The sequence below is a fragment of the Myotis nattereri genome (genome assembly GCF_964212035.1).
Source record: "Myotis nattereri genome assembly, chromosome: 15".
NCBI classification, from domain to species: Eukaryota; Metazoa; Chordata; class Mammalia; order Chiroptera; family Vespertilionidae; genus Myotis; species Myotis nattereri.
Window position 1 is genome coordinate 41586876 of NC_138090.1, and position 19665 is coordinate 41606540.

Sequence of the window (19665 nt, forward strand, 5' to 3'; positions counted from 1 at the left end):
CCTCAGAGGAGCACCCAGACCTCAGCGCCAGGGAGACCGCGCTGAGCACTCGGGAGACCAAGGTTTGACCAGGAACCGCTCTTCTTCCAGAGGCCATTGGTGATGAAGCCCCAGATGAGAAATGGGGGAAGTCCTTTCCTTGTGCCCTGAGGGGTCTCTGAGCAGAAGCCTTCACCCCAGTAGGGAGGATGACACCCAAACTACTGTGGGACCACACCAGCCCGGGCCCCAATCTTCAGCTGGTTGAGGACTCAACTCCAGGGCCTCGAGCATGACCTGAGTCTGCAGTAGGGGTCACAAGTGGGGACCATTTTCTGCTAAGGACACCCACCTGCCCTGTCCCCCCACAACCACCCAAAGGTCCAGCCCTGCCAGGCACCTCTGGAGACTCCAGTCCCAGCTGCTTCCACCTGCTGGGCCTGCATCTCACCATCTCACCACCAGGGGCCACTGACCACCACAGGCCCCTCACCAGCTCCCACTGACAGGCCTGCCTACCTCCCAGACTCCTGTCCTTCTCCTGTGCAGCCCTCCAAGGAAAGGAGTGTGTTTGGAATCATGAGATCTCAGTCCCCAGCATCCTGCACTCTACTTCCTCTGGACACTCAGCTCCTCCCATATAGAATCTAATTTAGGGCCCCTCAAAAGAAGATTGGAAGCCGCTTGTTATCTCCATCCAGTCCCAGCTACAGCAGCTCCCAGCCCTGCCCTCCCACCCTCCTCAATACTTCAGCCCCCACATTTGCCACCCCAAGGGCATCACACACACCTGTGGCCTGTGTCTGCATCACACCAACCCCAGCTGAGACCTCAGCTGCTGCAGCCTCTTCTAGATCTGTGAACCGAGCACTCCCAGGTTCCAGCCTCGGCCATCAAGGATGTTGTGCTCACCGCAGGGCTCCTCACCCATCTGTCTAGAGGCTGGAGGCCCAAGGCCTCTGTGTGAACACCCAGGATGAGGCCAGACAGGACCCCTTTGGATATGAACTCTCCTCCTGTGCATACTGGAGAGAGTTGTTCCTTTCAAAAGATTTGCGATCTCCCTGACTGCCCCCTCCTTCCTGCCTTCTCCCAGGGGAGCAAACTTGCCAGAAAGACTCACTTTCCCCAGCTCCCATTTGCACATGGACAGTCTCAGCCAACAGACATTGTGAAAAGTTTCCTTCCCACGTCCCGCGTGGATCAGGGTTCAGGATCTGGAAGAGGAGCTGCACACAAATGAAAGAGAAGAGACAAGAGATAATTTGGAAATATTGGGGGGGCCAGGCGGGCAAGTCCAACTCAAGGGAAGGACTTCCACTGGTGCTCAGGCCTGCCAACCTTTTATTGGTTTGGAATACAACTATAGCCCTTAGGCAATTTCCAGTAACAGGCAGACTGGCCCGTTATATATCAGCAAGGATTTACATAATAATAACTGGGAAGTTGCTTCAGCTACCATTGTCAGGACTAACAGTGGGTGCACAGCCCTGACCTTTGCCAGGGCTTCAAGGATCACCAGCCTTCCGGGTTCTATGTCCACACCTCTCTGCTAGTGAAGACAATAGGCATCTTCCCACAAGACATGAGAGAGGGTCTCCCAGAAATTGTTCCCTGTGGACCAGGGAGCCCACAGCCACATGACCTTCCACCAACACCTTTATTCCCAGGACATGCTGCACACCTCTCCCTTCACACCCAGGAACTGCAGGTCCTTCTGAGACACCCAGGCCAGGAAGTAGGGGACTGGCTGCTGGCATCTGGAGATAGAAGGTAGGTCCCCTTTCAGTCATCACCCAGCTTGCCCCCTTCTCACCCCAGCGTCCTCTCTGTGGCCTTCCCTCTGGGAGGAAATCCAACCTTCACAGAGCATTTGAGAACACAGAGAAGACCCAGGGTCACCGGACAAACAGTGGATCCATGCTGCCTGTCACTACTCGAGCCAGTGAAGCAGAGACAGGATGGAATTGTTGTAACGTACCCCGCGAATCACAGAAGGACGCCTCAAGAAGTTGAATTAAAGAGTCACATTAATTGCAATCCGGGACTATGAGGGGCCATTCCCAAATCTCATAGTAATAAGATGGTGGCAAAACCAGACTTATATAGGCAAAAATCACAAAGGTATTGATTACATCCCAGTGTTTGGAATGAGGCACCTGGCTCGCAAAAAAGCAGATTACAGATGCAGAATTAAGCATGTTAATTACAGTTTCGGGTCTCGGGGTCACTGAATTGACAGAAATACATTATCTAGAGCCCTCGAGTAATCTGGGTTAAACTTAGGCATGTTATCTAAATTACAGTTTTGGGTCTCCGGATCACGCATTATCTAGAGCCCTCGGGTCTCCCGACCACTGAGTTGTCAGGACAATTTAGAATAATTGTGCTGTCCTGGTCTTGGGACCACTGAGTCAGCTGGAACACACCACCTGTGGCCACTAAAACAATTTAGGGTAATTATGCTGTCCTGTTTCCAGGTACAGAAGAATGTGCTCTCTAAGACCAGTATGAACCCAACCCATGGGATATTCACATTACCATCAATAAGGCATTTAATTGAATGGGATGATTTATATAATTCAGAAAATCAAAATAACTTTTCTATTGTTAAGCCAAACAACAGGGTTAGAGTTAAACTACAGTTTCAATCTGAGATGATTGCTACCATACTTCAAAATCATATATGAGCGTTTATTCCAATGCTGCCAGCAGCATGGGAGAGCAGCAGGTCAGCCACAGAAATCTGCTCTGCAACCCCCCATAAGCCAGCTGCTTATATAAATAAACACAAAGGAAAAGTAGACAAAAAAGCAGTTTACAGACATGCAAAAGGACTAAGGGTCTTTAAAGGGCTTAGTGATATGCAAAGGCTGGAGTTACATGAAAGTAGCCAAAGCAAGTGCCAGATGGGCAGTTAACAGGTAAGCAGGTTGGAGGTGTGCAAAGGCCTGCAGGTGTGCACAGTGGGCTGGGGGATCTCCAAAGGGCTGGGATTCTAGTTTCTGCAGCCAAGTTGTTCATCTTTCCATGGTAATAGGCAGCTCCAAATGGGGAGGAAGCGCTGCTCCAGGTCAGCTCTAGCCAGGGTAGAACGTGCCTTCTTTAATCAGAATAAAACAATCATGGTTAACAGAGCGTGATTAATATTTCTTATAAGACTAGTTGGTTCCACAAATTCTATTGCTGCCTCCTTTCACCATGCCCAGCTGGGCTGAGTGTTACACCTGGAAAAAAGTCCCCAGGTTAGGGGAGCAGAGGGGCTATCTGAGTGGTGCTGACAGACCCAAGACCAGGACACAGCAGAGGCCAACGCTGGCGTGATGGGGTCATCCTCTCAGGTGAAGGGGTCTCCATGAGCCTTGCTATGCAATTGTGCTCTGATGCTCTCATAATTTTTAAACAAACAAATTTAGATGTTTACAAAAAATGTCAAGTGAAACATTAGCATGGATTTATTAATAAGCATTGGATTTTCACTTCTGTGTTTTGTGGACTGCTGTATGCCCAGCTATACTGCCTGGGAGAGCAGAATAGGCTCAATAAATACGTGATAAATGACAAAAAGAAAGACAATGGGCTCCACAGGCCAGTGAGACCCACCTCCCCTGAGAGCTTGTTAGATGCAGAGTCTCTGGTCCACTGCACACCTACTGAGTCAGAATCTGCATTCGTCTTTGGCTTTTTTATTTTATGTTTTTTTTTTTTTTTTAAATATATTTTATTGATTTTTTACAGAGAGGAAGGGAGAGAGATAGAGAGTTAGAAACATCGATGAGAGAGAAACATCGATCAGCTGCCTCCTGCACATCTCCTACTGGGGATATGCCCGCAACTCAGGTACATGCCCTTGACCGGAATCGAACCTGGGACCTTTCAGTCCGCAGGCCGACGCTCTATCCACTGAGCCAAACCGGTTTCGGCATATTTTATGTTTTTTAATTGACTGGTTTTAGAGAGGAAGGGAGGGTGAGAGAAACATCGATTTGTTGTTCCACTTATTTATTCATTTATTGGTAGATCCTTGCAGGTGCCCTGACCTGGGATCAAACTTGCAACCTTGGCTTATCAGGAGGAAGCTCTAACCAACTGAGCTCCCCAGCCAGGGCTCTCAGAATCTGCCTTTGAACAGGATCTGCAGACACTCCTGTGCACAGGAGAGGGGTGGGGCTGCCACAACCCCAGTTCACAGGGTCTCAGCCTGGTGGGCATCCACATTAGCTGGGCAGCTGATAAGCAGCATTTCTACAGTGTCTTGTAGGCATCACCTTCTTTACCACCTTCCACAGATGACCCCACGCACGAGGGGGTGACATCCCTGTGACAAGAGTTCTTCATGTCACCCCAGAGCTCCTGCTCTGAAACATAAGTCCAGAAGGAATAAGAGAGGCCCCAGGGGGCGCTACTGGGCACTCAACTTGAGCTCTAGGGAATTTCCCCCACCCCCACCTCCATGTCCAAGACTCAAGCTTATCTCAAAAGGTAATGTGCCTATGGGGGTGGGGGTGGGGGGTGGGGTGGAGAATCACTGAGGAAACAGAGGCCTCAGCAATTCCCAGCATCTGACATTTAGATGGAAGATAACCAGGAAGGTGAGAGAGGGGAGGCGGAAAGGAGGGGAGGAAGAGGGAGCGTCCTGAGCACAGACCCCGCCCCCTGCCCATGAGACCAAGGAAGAGATCTTGTCCTTAGAGGAGGCTCAGCAGGTCCCACCAGTAGGGAGAGCAGTGCCTGTGAGTGCTTCTGGACCTCAAGCTCTTCTCACAGAGGGAGGGACACAACAGACAGCAGACACCATGGAGTCCCCTTCAGCCGCTGGGCACAGAGTGTGCGTCCCCTGGCAGCGGCTCCTGCTGGCTGGTAAGGAGGAGACAATCCCTGGGGGTGGACAGGAAAAGGGGAGACAGAGACTAGGGGTCTCCTGGGGAGCACAGCGCTCTGAGAGGAGACAGAGGGCTTCTGTTTGGATCTGAGGGGAGAGGACAGGGAGCAGAGTAGGGTGGGGGAGGGGGCTCAGCAGCAGGACACTCCCATGATCTGGAGGTGGTGAGGGGCAGGAACACCTCGATTATGGTAAGTTTTACAAGTTATTCATCACTGAAATACTTTCTGAAAACTGATTATAATAATAACAATTTGTGTCAGGGTGACACAAGAAAAAAATGAACCAGGGGCACTAAGCATTGTCTTTACCATGAACCTCAGAAATGGGCACATGCACCCCAGTGGGTGCAGGACCCAGGGACTCATTCATTTACCCACAGGCACTTCACCCTGCTGCAAGCCCTGGGGGTACAAGAGATCAGACAAACCCCTTTCCTCATGGAGCTCACCTCCTATGGAGAGGAGACACCCAGGAAACATCTAGGTGTGAGGTCAGGGACCCACAAGTGCCATGAGGAAACAGAACAGGGACAGGTCAGAAAGTGGAGACACAGGTCTTTAGTGTCAACAGGAGTCTGAGCTGTGCCCGTGAGCATGTCTGACCTCAGGAGCCAGGCAGCCATCTGGAAGTTTTCAAACAGGAAATAAGGTCAGAGGTGCTAAATAAAGTATTGGTAACCATGCTGCTGAACTTTACTACAGGACACACACACACACACCAAAGCTGAGAGATGAAGAGACGTGCTAGGATCCAGGCCTCATCTCTCCATCCCAATACATAGCTCCAAATCTTGATCAATTTCTCTCTTCCCTCCTAGCCTCACTCTTATCCTTCTGGAGCCTGCCCACCACTGCCCAGCTCACTATTGAAACAGTGCCGCCCAATGCTGCCGAAGGGAAGGATGTGCTTCTCCGTGTCCACAACCTGCCTGGGGATCTTGGAGGCTTTATCTGGTACAAAGGGGAAATAGTGGACAGTGACCTTCAAATTTTATCATATGTAATAGACACTCAAACAACTACCCTTGGGCCCGCATACAGCCATCGAGAGACAATATACCCCAATGGATCCCTGCTGTTCCAGAAAGTCACCCTGCAGGACACAGGATACTACACCCTACTAGCCATGAAGAAAATTTATACGAGCATAGAAGTAACTGGACGGCTCCGTGTATACCGTGAGTGATTGCTCTCTGTCCTCTGGGTGTCGGGTGGGGTATGTTCTACTTCACACACAGGACTGCCAGGGCTGGACTCTGCTCCATCCCCCTCTGCCTCACATTCCAGGTTGGGTTTGGGCATTTAGTTCAGGACACACACAGTGGAGACAAACTTCCTAAGGTCAGAGTTCCTTCCTGGATTCCAGCCCTGCAGACATTCTCCACAGAGAGAAGGGCCAGTCTGATGGAAGTGACTCAGCAGAGGGATTCCAATCTCAGTCCAGGCCCCTAGGCCCCTCCCAACCATGACCCAGAGAACAACCCTGCAGGACTCATACAGGGACTGGCCTGGGGAACCCTGGGATCTTCACAGACAAGTTCAACCAGGCAGCCCCTCCGCAGACCTCTGTCCAAGGGCTCCTGATACCAGGGAACCTGAGGAGCCTCTGGGTGATTGAGGTTGATCTGTGGGCAGGGCTGACTGGCAGCAACAATTTCCCAGGTGCCCAAGTCACAAGGTTGCTGAGGTGATCACCAGCCAGGGCTCAGCCTCAAGAGCAACATCTAGGAGGGATGGAGCCTGCTCCTTCACCTGAGACCACGTGTGGGAGTATGTGGACAAGGTCCTCAGGCCATTAGCCAACTTCCCTGGGGGACATAGGAAGGAAGAGGAACATGGTCTCCCCAGGGAGGAAAAGAGAAGATGTTCCTCGAAGCGCCTAGTCCACCAGGGATCTGCCCATGGCATCCTCTCTCACGGACACAAATAATAACAGAGGCTGTTAACTTGGGCAGGCCCTCTCTTCCAAGATGTAGGTTATGAAATTATGAAAGATTCAAGGTTCATTAACAGGCAACATGGCAAACCTGAGACCATTTACCATTTATCCTGTTTCATTCAGGAAAAACTGAGTTACAGGAAGATACAGTCACTCAATCAGAATCACACAGACTGACTGACCAACGTGAGTCATGCCAAGGCCTCTTCTCCACTCCAAGGGCCTTATTGTGCTCACTTCACCCCTGACTGGTGACTCACATCCTCGTCCTGGTGTGAGGCTCCCATTCCTCCCAGTGGCTCCCGAGGCCTTCCCAAGGTGGGCCTGGTGACCCTGCACCATCTGACTGGTTCACTGCCTGTTTCACACACATGTTCTCATGATGACACCGTGACCACAGGGTGGGATCCTCTCAGATGGTGAGATCCACCAGCCACTGTCCTTTCTCTCAGATGCTGCCCATTTGAATGAATTTGACTAAACTCCAGCTGTTTCCTGAGTTAGAAGGAAAAGGAAGAGCACATGCCACAGGCCCGTGTGGGGGCTCCTCCCCACCTGCCTGACTGTCCATAGAAACAGGGAGGGACCTTCTCCCTAACTTTACTAACATGACACATGTCCTTTCTCCCGATCTGGTGTTTTCCCTCCCTGTACACAGCACAGACACCTGGACTCACCCTCCGGTCACTTCTCTTCTCAGGACTCACCTTCTTTCTATCCCAGGGAGTCCCTGATTTCAAACCCACTGTGGCATCTTCTTTTGGTCACAGTGTGAACTGGTTGGATGGCAGAACTGGGTCTATGACCTTCATGCTCTCTAGACAGAGATTCCTGCAAAAAATGGCATTAGATCTTCGGGGCATGAGTGATTTTCACATATTCTTTCACAGTTTAACTCAAAATCTATCTCATAACTGCCAAACACAAATGGTCCATGAGGGCCGTATTTTCATCAAGTTCATGGTCCCCCACTTCCACAAGCCCCCCTTCTGCTATTGTCTGCGTGATGAGGAAGGATCCCTGCCCTCTGCAGTGGCAGAAAAGACATTAAAGTCCAAGGGCAGAGAGCCTGGCTCTGCTGCCACCGCCAGCCAGCTCCCGCCGTCCCTCACTCTTTTCTAAATCCTTCCTGGACTCTGCTCTGCCCTTTCTGGGGTCACTGTCTCATGTCAGTCACCAGTGAGCTCCTGGGCAGAAGGCCACACCTCGTGGCCCTGCAGCCTGGGTACTAAACTCACCGCCAGACTTGCTTTGGGTCTCCTGTCTATTGTTTCTGCTCAGACACCCAGTTCCAGGACACCCTGCCCAGTCCTCTCGAGGTTTAAGGACTATGGGGATGCCCATCATTACTCATCTCTAGGTCAACCCTGGTATGTGAGGCTTCACTGGAAACACATTTCCACCCGGCAACGTAGGTCTGTGTAGCTGGAGGGGACTCAGCACCTGCACATCCAGGTGAGACACCAACATCAGCCAGGCAGTCAGCTGGTCAGTGAGGAACCAGGGCAGGTGCCAGGTGGTCTCTGACTCCCAGTCCTGTGTCTCTCTGTGATCAAACCCTGATAGTTATCTGATCCCTGAGAGTCTGTGCTTTTTCTCCCAGACATAGAGCAGGCAGCCTTACATCTTCTGTGTGCTCAGCTCCTCATGCATTTGTTTGTCTTGTGATGCGCAGACCTGCCTTATTCTTTTAAAAACTCAGGTTGGCTGAGAGGCAAGAGGTGTCAACTCTGATGAAAGAAGTCTTTAGAGCAGTGGTTCTCAACCTGTGGGTCGCGACCCCTTCACAGTCAGTCATCTCTGCTTCTCCACAGAGCCAGTGGGGAAGCCCTCCCTCCGAGCCAGCAATGCCACAGTCACAGAGCATAAGGACACTGTGGTCCTGACCTGCCTCACAAATGACAGGGGGATCTCCATCCGGTGGCTCTTCAAGAACCAGATTCTACCTCACAAGCACAGGATGAAGCTGTCCCAGGACAACAGCATCCTCACCATAGACCCCGTCAGGAGGGAGGACGCTGGGGGTTTTCAGTGTGAGGTCTTCAACCCCATCAGTTTCAGCAAAAGTGACCCTCTCGAGCTGGACGTACAATGTAAGTGACCCCTTGCCCTATCCTATATCTCCCTGGGAGGATTGCTCTACCAATGGTGTGATAAAGGGACAGAAGTCACAGGGAGCAGATTGTCAATCGGGAGACAGCACAGTAAACAGAATGGCAAAGTGGTTAAGAGCTCAGTTTCCGACCCTGGGTCTGGCATTCACTGTGACCTTGCACAAGGTTGCTTTTTATGCTCATTTTTTATGTGATAAACTATACACAAAATTTACCATTTTAACTTTTAAGTGTACACCTCAGTGGCATTAAATGCATTCACATTGTTATGCAATCATTACCACTATCCGTTAGGAACTTTTTCATCTTGCCACACTAAAACTCTGTACTCATTAAACAATAGCTCTCCAATCCCCAATCCCAACCCCTGGAAACCACCATTCTATTTCTATTAATATGACTACTCTAGGTACTTCATATAAGTGGAATCATATGATATTTATCCTTTTGTGTCTGGCTTTTTTCACATAGCATAATGTCTTCAAGTTTCATCCATATTATAGCATATATGTCAATTTCATTCCTTTTTAAGGCTGAATAATATTCCATTGCACCCATCACATTTAATTTCTCATTCATCTGTCCATGAATTCTGCGTTGTTTCTACCTTTTGTCTGTTGTGAATAATGCTGCTATAAACAAGGGTGTACAAATATCTGTTCAAATCCCTGCTTTCAATTCTTTTGAGTATTTACCCAGAAGTAGAATTGCTGGATCAAATAGTAATTTTTGTAGAATTTCTTGATGAACTGCTGTGCCATTTCCATAGTGGCTGCACCATTAAATATTCCTGCTGGCAATGCACAGAAGTTCCAGCGTTCCCCATCCTTGCCAACACATTGTTTTCTGGGTGGTTTTTTGTTTTTTGTAATGGCCATCTTAATCGGTGTGAGGTGTTATCTCATGGTGGTTTTGATTTCATTTCTCTAACGATTAGTGATGCTGAGCATCTTTTCATGTGCTTATTGTCCTTTTCTATATTTTCTTGGAAGACATTTCTATTCAGTTCCTCTGGTCATTTTTTCATCCTATTGCTTTATTGTTGTTGTTGAGTAATAGTTACATATATATTCTGGATATTAATCCCTTATCAGATATATGATTTTCACATATTTTCATCCATTCTGTGTGTGTCTTTTTTCTTTTTAACATTGTCATTTCATAAACACAATTTTTAAAATTTTTATAAAGTCCAATTTATCTACTTACTAGAGGCCTAGTTCATGAAATTTTGTGCTCCAGTAGGGTCCCTAGCAGTTGCTGGCTGCCAGCCGGGACCTCCCTGGTGGTTAGCGCACGTCGAACGCCCGGTTGGTCGAACTCTCACCCTTAGGGACAATTTGCATATTAGCCTTTTATTGTGTAGGATTCTTTGTTGCTTGTGCTCTTAGTTTCATATCCAGAAATTCATTGCCAAATCCAATATCATAGAGATTTCATCCTATGTTCTCTTTTAAGAGTTTTTTTAAGTTTAGCTCTCACACTTAGATTTTTGGTCCATTGTGAGTTAATTTTTTGTATATGGTGGTAAGTAGTTCCAATTCATTCTTTTGATGTAAATACCATTTTCTAAGTGCCATTTCTTGAAAAGACTGTGCTTTCCTTCTTGTATGGTCTTGGCACTTTTTAAAAATTGATTCTAGAGAATGAAAGAGAGAGTGACTCTTGATGTAAGAGTGAAACATCAACTGGCTGCCTCCCACACATGCCTTGCCTAAGGATCAAACCAACAACCTGGGTTGTTTCCTGACCAGGAATAGAACCCATCATCTTTTAGTGTACGGGACGATGCTCCACACAACTGAGCTACATCTGGCAGGGAAGGTCTTGGTACTCTTGTCAAAATCATTTGACCATATATGTGAGGGTTTATTTCTGGGCTTTCTAATCCATTTCTATATGTCACAGCCTTACAGTAAATTTTGAAATAAGGAAGTATGAATCTTCCAATTTTGTTCTTTTTCCAGTTTGTTTTGGTTATTGGGGGTCTCTTGACATTCCATATGAATTTCAAGATGGATTTTTCTATTTTTGTTCCAAAAATGTCATTGGGATATTGATAGGGATTGCATTGAATCTGTAGATCACTTTGGGCAGTATTGTCATCTTAACAATATGAAGTCTTCCAATCCATGAACACAGAATTCTTCCCATATTTTTCCAGCAATTTTTTTTTTGTGGTTGTTCAGTATATAATAAGTCTTTCACTTCCCTGGTTAAGTTAATTCCTAAGAATTTTATTCTTTCTGATGCTATTGTAAATGGCATTTTCTTAATTTCCTTTCTGAATTGTTCATTGTTCATACATAGAAGCACAACTTATTTTTACCTGCTGATTTAGTGTCCTGCAGCTTTGCTGAACTTGTTTATTAGTTCTAACAATTTTTGTGGGACTTTAGGGTTTTCTACATAGAAGGTCATATCATATGCAAACAGACATAATTTTATATCTCCTTTTCCAATCTGGATGCCTTTTATTTCTCATTCTTGTCTAATTGCTGGCTAGGACTTCCAATACTGTTTTGAGTAGAAATGGCAAACGAAGGCAGATCTTTGTCTCTGCCTGATCTTAGGAAAAAACTTTTAGTCTTTCACTATTGAGAATCATGTTAGGTGTGGGTTTGTCATAAACAGCCTTTATAATGTTGACATAGTTTCCTTCGATTCCTAGTTTGAGCATTTTTTCTGTTTCTTTGTTTTGCCGTGCCAGCACAGCCAAGTGTTGGGTAAGCCTGAGCGGGGGTGGTGAAGGATTAAAGCAAAGAGAGACAAAGAGAATATAGCTGGGGCTCGGTGGATCTCCTGTGCCTGGATGAGGCCACAGAGAAGGATCCAGCCAGCAAGGTGAGGCTTTATTTTATAGTCAGAGAAAAACAAGGTTGTGGTCAACATAGTTACAATGTTCTTCTGAGTTTCACTTGTTTTGGCAGCACTTGCTGGATCTCCCGAAGCCCATTAGCTACCTAGGAATTATCTGGGGGGCAGCCATAAGGTCAAGCTTAATTATGCTAAGAGGGCTCTGCCCTCTAAGCTGGGACTTGTTTGTGGCTCTGCCACAGGTCAATCCGAGACTTAACTCTAGAGTCTCTCCCTACACTTTGTGATTCCATCTTGGTAAGGTTTTGTGTTTGTCCATTTCATCTAAGTCATCCAATTTGCTGGCATACAATTATTCATAGTACTATTATAATTCTTATTATTTCCATAGAATTGGTAATAATGTACCCACTTTCATTTATGATTTTAGTCATTTGAGTCTTCTCACTTTTTTTCTTAGTCAAACTAGGTTAAGTTTTGTCAATTTTTTTCATCTCTTTTGAGGAACTAACTTTTTGTTTCATTGATTATCTCTCTTGTGTTACTATTCTGTAATTTATCTATCTCCACTCTAATCTTTATTAGAATTTAGTTTGTTCTCTTTCTCTAGTTCCTTATGTTGTAGAGTTAGATTGCTTATTTGAGCTCTTTCTTCCTATTTAAAGTAAGCATTGACAATTGCAAATTTCTTGCACAAGTTTTTCAACTTCTCTGAGCCTCATATTCCACAACAGAAAATTACAATAAGAGTATCTGCTTCGTGGTATTGTTTTAAGTATTTAATGTGCTATTGAATCAAACCCTTAGCAAAATGTCACACACAGCAGAAATGTTCCATGGTGTTAGCTGTTATTATTACTTCTATTATCACTGGCCTCTATGAAGTCAATGGTCCTAGAGTCCAGGATCCACCCCTTACTAATCATATGACTTTGGGTAAATTTTTCACCACTCTAAGCCTCAATTTTTTCATCAGTAAAATGGAAATAATGTCTATCTGACAAGGTTATTATATGAATCAGATGAGATATAACAAAAGTATTTAGCACAGAGTCTGACACATAGTAAGTGCCCCATAACAGCAGCTAAAATTAATATTAATCCTTAATCTTGAGTTCACTAGTGAGGGCAACAGAAATGGGGGGAAAAAGACACAGATGCAAAATGATTTAATTTAGGGTTAGGGGGGCATTACACCCACAAAAATAATCATTATAGGAAAAGAAAAGAGGAGTTGAGTGCAAAGTCTCAAGCCTGATTTGTTAGTTTTCATCCCCTGAGAGGCAGCCATGATGGGATCAGACAAACAAATATTTATTTGGAAAAAAAATCCCTGTGAAGAAAAGAACCTGGGATGGAAGTGGGAGGAGCCTGGAAGTTTCCTCTGGCAAGGATGCAGATCTGGTTATTGTGTAGTTGAAAGAAAAGAAAGATTTAGGTTGAAGTGCCATCTTTTCTGTTGTTCTTTTTTTGTTTGTTTGTTTGTTTTTACCCATCTTTGTGAATTAACTTTGGAAGACAGCAAGCCATCTGAATGAAAAGTTTTGAAATTATGAAAGATGATTATATAGGAATACTTAGAGTACATTTAAAGGATATAACATTACTGTTTAGTATTCACTTGGCAAACTGAAAAAGAAAAGTGCTGACATTATGCCCCTTTTAGACAATTATTTTCAAGCTTTAGTTTGTATAGGAAATCTTTAGGGAGCTTGTTAAAATTTCCAGATTCCTAGACTCTGCCCATAAAAGTTCTAATTCAGAATGTCTGGAGTGGGACCCAGAAGTTTGCATTTTTAGAAAACATCCCAAAGAATTCTGTTGTAGGTGGTCTTTGAAATACTACGTTTCGACATACTGGTTTAAAGGTCTCAAGTAACTCTAGACAACATCTGTAGACAAAAAATAGTCCTAGGGTAGTGAGTGTTTTCTTCCTAGAATCACTGTGGATCTCATGCAAAAGTCAAAGGAACACAAACTCTTCGGACACCATGACTATGGGAGCTAAACATCCCTCTGATACAAAGAACACTCCCAACAGCCCATAAAGATCAGCAAGGATGAATATCTGTAATGACCAACCCATTATTTTTACCAGAGGAAACTAGGAGACTGCCCTTTAACTCTGCTACCAGGGCTTTTGGAAGCTCCAAACGGCTTCCTAAAATGTGATCTTTCTCCATGAGCCGTGGGCCTATGAGATGAGAACCTATCACTTCCCAATGCACCATTTCCCCGCTATGTTCCCTCGAGCATCCCTGCTTTCCAGGATGGAATGCTGTGGAACAAAACAAAGGTGTTAGTGGTGACTATTTGGGATGGAATCATTTACTTCTCAAGGAATTACAAATACCCCTTTCAGGGTGGTTGGAGAGCATATGTCTGTTTCAGGTTAGAAAAGGGAGCTGGGGGTTCACAGACTGTCTAAACAGCGACGTTTCCGCAACCTACGGTCAGTGTGCCTTCTAGGTTTGCCACCACCATCCTTAAATGGAAACTCTTTTTTCACAGTACAGGAGCTGGCAAAACTTTTTGCTCTAACTTGAATAGGAAAAAATTCTCCTGCACAAGACACCTTTAGGTTTATTTAGGGAGTTAGGCCTCAGGAAGAGACCTGTTTTAATTGTGTGTTTTTTTATTCAATCCTGGAAGTAGTGAAGGGAAGCAGGGTGGACAATATCTTTAGATCCCCAGTAGCTCTCATTTTAAAGCATGTTGGAAACACCTCCAGTGCCATGTTTTTTTAATGTTGTGTGTGGGTGTGTCTGTGTGAGAGAGGAAGGGAGAGGGAGAGAGAGAGAATTATTGATCAGCTGCATCCTGCACACCCCAACTAGGGATCCAGTCAGCAACAGTGGCATGTGCCCTGTCTGGGAATCGAACCAGTGACCTTTTGGTGCAGGGAACGATGCTCCAGCCACTAAGCAACACCTGCCAGGGCTACAGTGCCTTCTAAGAGAGTATCTGCAAGGCTGATGGGGAGTCCTTGAGCTAAAGTTACCCACAAGATGAAAACCATTGCTCACAGCATTGGGCTTATTTCAGATCCCTGCTGGGAGCCTGGAGGACCTCTGTGCAAAGTAGGTGGTGCATTCACCACCTTCCATCAGTTAAGTCCTCACCAAGGAGACCCGACTGGCACATATTCATGGCCACCACACCTGGTACAGAAAAAACGCAACCATGAAAGGTGGGAAGCTATGACTTACAAAAATGGCCATCAGCTTTCTCACATTTCCAGAGCTCCAACCATATCTCAGTGCAAAAAGTCCAGGTTGGAATTGTGTCAAGTCTGGGCACCAACATAGAAATACAATGAGAGAAAAAAATTAGAGGATATAGTGAGCTATTTCCCTCATAGCAACCCTCCCAGGGGAAATTTCTTCCTTGGAGGAACAAGTAGAGACTACTTCATGTTAGGAGTTGTTTCCCAGGGCACCCCCACTGTAAAATAACATCACCTCCACTCATTCTTCTCTTTTCTATCCATGACAGATGATCCAACACTACCAAGTCCTGGCCTTTCAGTTGGGGCTATGGCCGGCATCGTGGTTGGCGTCCTGGCTGGCGTAGCTCTGATAGCAGTGCTGGCGTACTTCCTGTATATCAGAAAGACTGGAGGGTATGATGGCCTTCCCTCTTGCTCCGCTTCCTCCATGGCTGATGACCATCCTGGGAGAGGGAAGGGGACTTCCCCTCTGTCTCTGGGCCTGGATCTGCTCCTCCTCCTTAAATCCCTGCTTCTCAACACTGATTCCTGAGGCCTCTTCTTCCCTGTTCTTCAAGCTTCCTGTACCCCACTCTCTTTGGAACATGGTTATTCCCATCCTCCTCTGGTTTAGAGTGGGCAGATCTGACTATGTTCCTTGGTCCTATAGTCAGGGAAACCAAGGTCCAAGAAGGAAGACAAGTCAGTAAACGAAAAGAGTAGCAGGAGAAAGCGAGTTGTGTGCTCTGTCAACCACAGGAAGAGGAGAAGAGAGGGGCAGGACAGGAAGAGAACCTTAAAAATACATGAAACCAGGCCAGCCTGTGTTGCTCAGTGGTTGGACATTAACCCATGAACCAGGAGGTCACAGTTCGATTCCCAGTCAGGGCACATGCAAAGGCTGTGGGCTCAATTGCCAGAACAGGGCTTGCAGGAGGCAGCTGATGGATGATTCTCTCATCATTGATGCTTTTATCTCTCCTCCTTTCCTCTCTCTAAAATCAACAAATTTATATATTTTTAAAAGCTGAACCGAAGGCCTTTTGGATAATAAATGAAGAATGAAAACAGAATCAACAAAGCCAGAAGGTATCCAGGTAGAAATAGGCTCAGAAGCAATTAATAAAGAATAGACCTTTGTGCCTGGCCAGGTTCGGTTGGTTGGAACATAGTCCCATAGAAAGGTTGCAGGCTCCATTCTCAGTCAGGACACAAACCTACCTTGGGGGTTCTATCCCCAGATGGGGGTCTCTCTCTCTCTCTCTCTCTCTCTCTCTCTCTCTCTCTCTCTTTCTCTCTCTCCACTCTTGCTCCCCTCTTCCTCTTTCTTAAAATAACAAATACCAGATGAAGATTTTTTAAAAGGGATGGGCCTGTGTGAACGTTAGTGCAGCAGGAAAGGAGTGCATTATAGGAGGGATGGTGGGTACACTGAAGAGGAGCCCTAGGAGGAAGGCAATACTGACTCTGGTCTAAATGAGCGGACAGTGTCCTTCCTACTTCAAGGAGCAAAGAGCCTGTGCTTGGGAATAGCAGTCACAGTCTCTGATATTTGTTTAGGGCAAGCGACCACCGCGATCTCACAGAGCACAAACCCTCAGCCTCCAACAACAGTAAGTAAAGCCATCACCAGTGAGAGCTGGTGTGTTCCACCACGTGCCCTGCCCTAGCAGGAAACCTGGTCCCAAGGATTCAGCACCTTCTGAAATGTTAGAGGGGATCTCCACTTCCCAACCTTAGGTTGCCGTAGGTCCTCACACCCTTCTAGTCACAAAGATTCCTCTGAGACCCAGCCCTGGGAGAGACTCACTCGGCCAGACCTGGCAGGCCTGAATAAGGTGGACATGTTTTCCAAAGCCATTCCTCACCTTACCCCTTCCCCTCCTCCTCTATTACGGGTGTGGGCACTCTCCTTTGGTGAGACTTTCCCTGTCTTGTGGTGCTCTGGGTGCTGTGGGTCTCTATGCCCCTCCTTGCCACTGGTGCCTGTTGCTGAGAAACACAACTGGACAAAAACAACGACTTGTCAGCTGGAAAAAACATTCAGAAGTGGACTGAGGCCTCCCTGTCACTAATACAGCCACACTCACCCCTCAACCCCACTCCCTCCTGCTGGTACTAACACCCTGGGTCTGGACCACACACTCTGAGAGAAGCGATTTCCTTAAGTAAACATCCCACTCCCCTCCCACCACCTTCCACCTCCTTCAGCTAGAAACCACAACAGCTTAGGAACACCAAGGCTGTAAGACCTTAAGTCAGTTTTGCATTTTCATGGATTGCTAACTCTTTCAACTCCCAGGTCAGGGCCACTCTGACAGCTCACCTAATAAGCTAAGTGCAGCCAGTTTCACTGGCTCATTTTCTCATGCATATTCCTCTACAGAGAATGAGTTACTCTTGAAAACACAAATGAGATCACGTTTGAGTCAAGGTTCCTCAATGTAGCAACAAGCCAAGATGTATTGGTTAACTACTCCCATGGGTCTGCCCCATGCAAGAATGTGGGCTCTGGAGTTACCCCCATCCTGAGTTTGAATCCTGGCTGTGACTCTTAGTTCCTCTGTGACTTGATCTCTCTGATCCTCACCCTGTCATCTATAAACACGAAATGTTGCCTAATTCAGAGAGAAGCTGAAGGAATGAAATGAGATAACACATGCAAAGCACCAGCACGGTGCCCAACATCAGGAAGGCACTGGGTCATTCTCCCTCCTCTACCTCAGTCTGATCCTGTTCTTCCTGTTAAAGGATAATGTCCATTCCAGTGGGTCTGAGATCTTAGTTCCTTCACTTTATAATAATGTTACTGAGCTTCTCTCATTTAGCCTTTCAATAGAGCACACATATGTATTGAAAAGTGCTTAAAGCATATATATATGTATGTATGTGTGTGTGTGTGTGTGTGTATATATATATGTATATATATATATGTATGTATATATTATGCAAATTAGCCAGACGCCGTAACAGTAGCAACCTGTTCAGGAGGAGGCTGTGCGCACAGATGGCGGGCCCGGAGTGGAGACACAACACACAGTGCACCAACAGTCCAGCCTCTGCGCGTAAACTGCAAAGGAAACACTTTTTTTTTTTACCGCTCATTGGCTAAGCTCCCTGTACACCACTTGCAGTATTCTTGGTAACATGGGTAAGAAGAATCCAAGAAGGTGATGTAGGGTTTTTCCACCTTATTCCTGGAGGAAAAAATGAAGGTCTGCTGCTGGAGGGGCTAAGAAATGTCATATCCTGCCCTAGCCAGTTTGGCTCAGTGGATAGAGCCTCAGCCTATGGACCGCAGGGTCCAGGTTAGATTCTGATCAAGGGCATGTACCTAGTTTGCAGGCTCCTTCCTGGCCGGGGCCCAGGTCAGGGCTCATGCAGGAGGCAACCAATTGAAGGGTCCCTCTCACATTGATGTTTCTATCTTTCCCTCTCTTTTCCATGCTCTCTAAAAATCAATGGAAAAATATCATCTGGTGAGATCAAATAAAAAAAAAAGAAAGAAAGAAAGAAATGTCATATCCTATGAAAGAGACATCTTGAAAATGCCTAAAGAAAGTTGTCATTTTTTCGTAGTGAAGAGATTGGAGTCCGTGTTGATGAAAACACCTTGGTGGCTGTGGCGGCTGCCTGTGGCAGCAACAGCAGGGTGATGGGGGTGGCGTCTTCCCCTGATCAGCCAGTTGCATCCTGCAACCAGTAGGACATTCCCTGAGGGCTCCAGGTCTGTGAGAGGAGCAGGCTGGGCTGAGGGACCCCCTCCCCCAGTGCACAAATTTAGTGCACCGGGCCTCTAGTATGTTAATTATGTATAAATTATCATGAATTGAGCATACCCTTGTAAGCAGCACTGAAATGAAGAAACAAAGCATGTCATCTCCCTGCAAAATGAAATCCTCCAGTCACTTTCCTCCAAAGAGTAACCATATCCTGACTTCCGATGCACTAGGTTATTTTTGCCTGTTTATGCTCTTACATTAAAAAGCACAGTATATCCTTATTTGTGTCTTGTTTCTTTCTTTCAAAATGGTCTCGTGAGACTTATCTATATTGTGGTATGTATGTGTGGTTGTTCATTCTCATTGCTGTATCCTCCCCTTCCATGGTATGAATACATAATCTAACTCCTCTAATGGTCACTGAAAGGATGTCAGCAAGCAGAGATAATGGGTAATAAAAGTCCTTCTCCAAAGCAGAAGTTTCAAAGTGGTGAGAGCAGGTGCTGCCTAATCACAGGAGGCCAGGTGAGGGCCTGACCTGTGACACTGACTTAATTGACCACTTTTCATCCCTTTCAGATCCATGAAGTTACATATTCTTTGCTGAACTTCAGTGGCCAAGAATCAAAGAAACCAACGTCAGCCTCCCCATCCCCACCAGCCACAGAGCCAGTTTATGCGGAAATAAAAAAGAAGTAATGCAACCAGCCCTGCTCACCACACTGCTGCCTGATTCCAGTCTCATCCCATCACTAGGAGACCCCGTTGCCCTCAGGGAAAAGGAGAGGACGTAACCACAAGCCCGGAAGAGCACACCTGGAAAGTCTCTTTCCCCTCCGCCCGCCCCACACCCCCTCCCCCAACTCTGTCATTAGGCAGCTCCAGGCTCCTGGTCACAGCCCCTCCCTTTGGTGTCAACAGGTGAAAGGGAATCTGTAGGAAGCCCAGTCTTCCTTTTCATTAAAATTTGTCTCATTAAATTAGTACTAGAACCAACAAAGT

General features: G+C 46.4%; 1 protein-coding gene across 1 annotated transcript; it reads left to right on the plus strand.

The window, feature by feature from the left end:
* The first annotated feature begins 4584 nt into the window (after positions 1-4584).
* LOC308531073 (cell adhesion molecule CEACAM21-like) lies at positions 4585-19369 on the plus strand. The gene is made up of 5 exons (XM_081107926.1): positions 4585-4839; positions 5682-6041; positions 8617-8895; positions 15229-15355; positions 19243-19369. The coding sequence occupies exons 1-5, from the start codon at positions 4776-4778 to the stop codon at positions 19268-19270; spliced, it is 858 nt and encodes a 285-aa protein (XP_080964052.1). The 5' UTR covers positions 4585-4775; the 3' UTR covers positions 19271-19369.
* Positions 19370-19665: the final 296 nt, after the last annotated feature.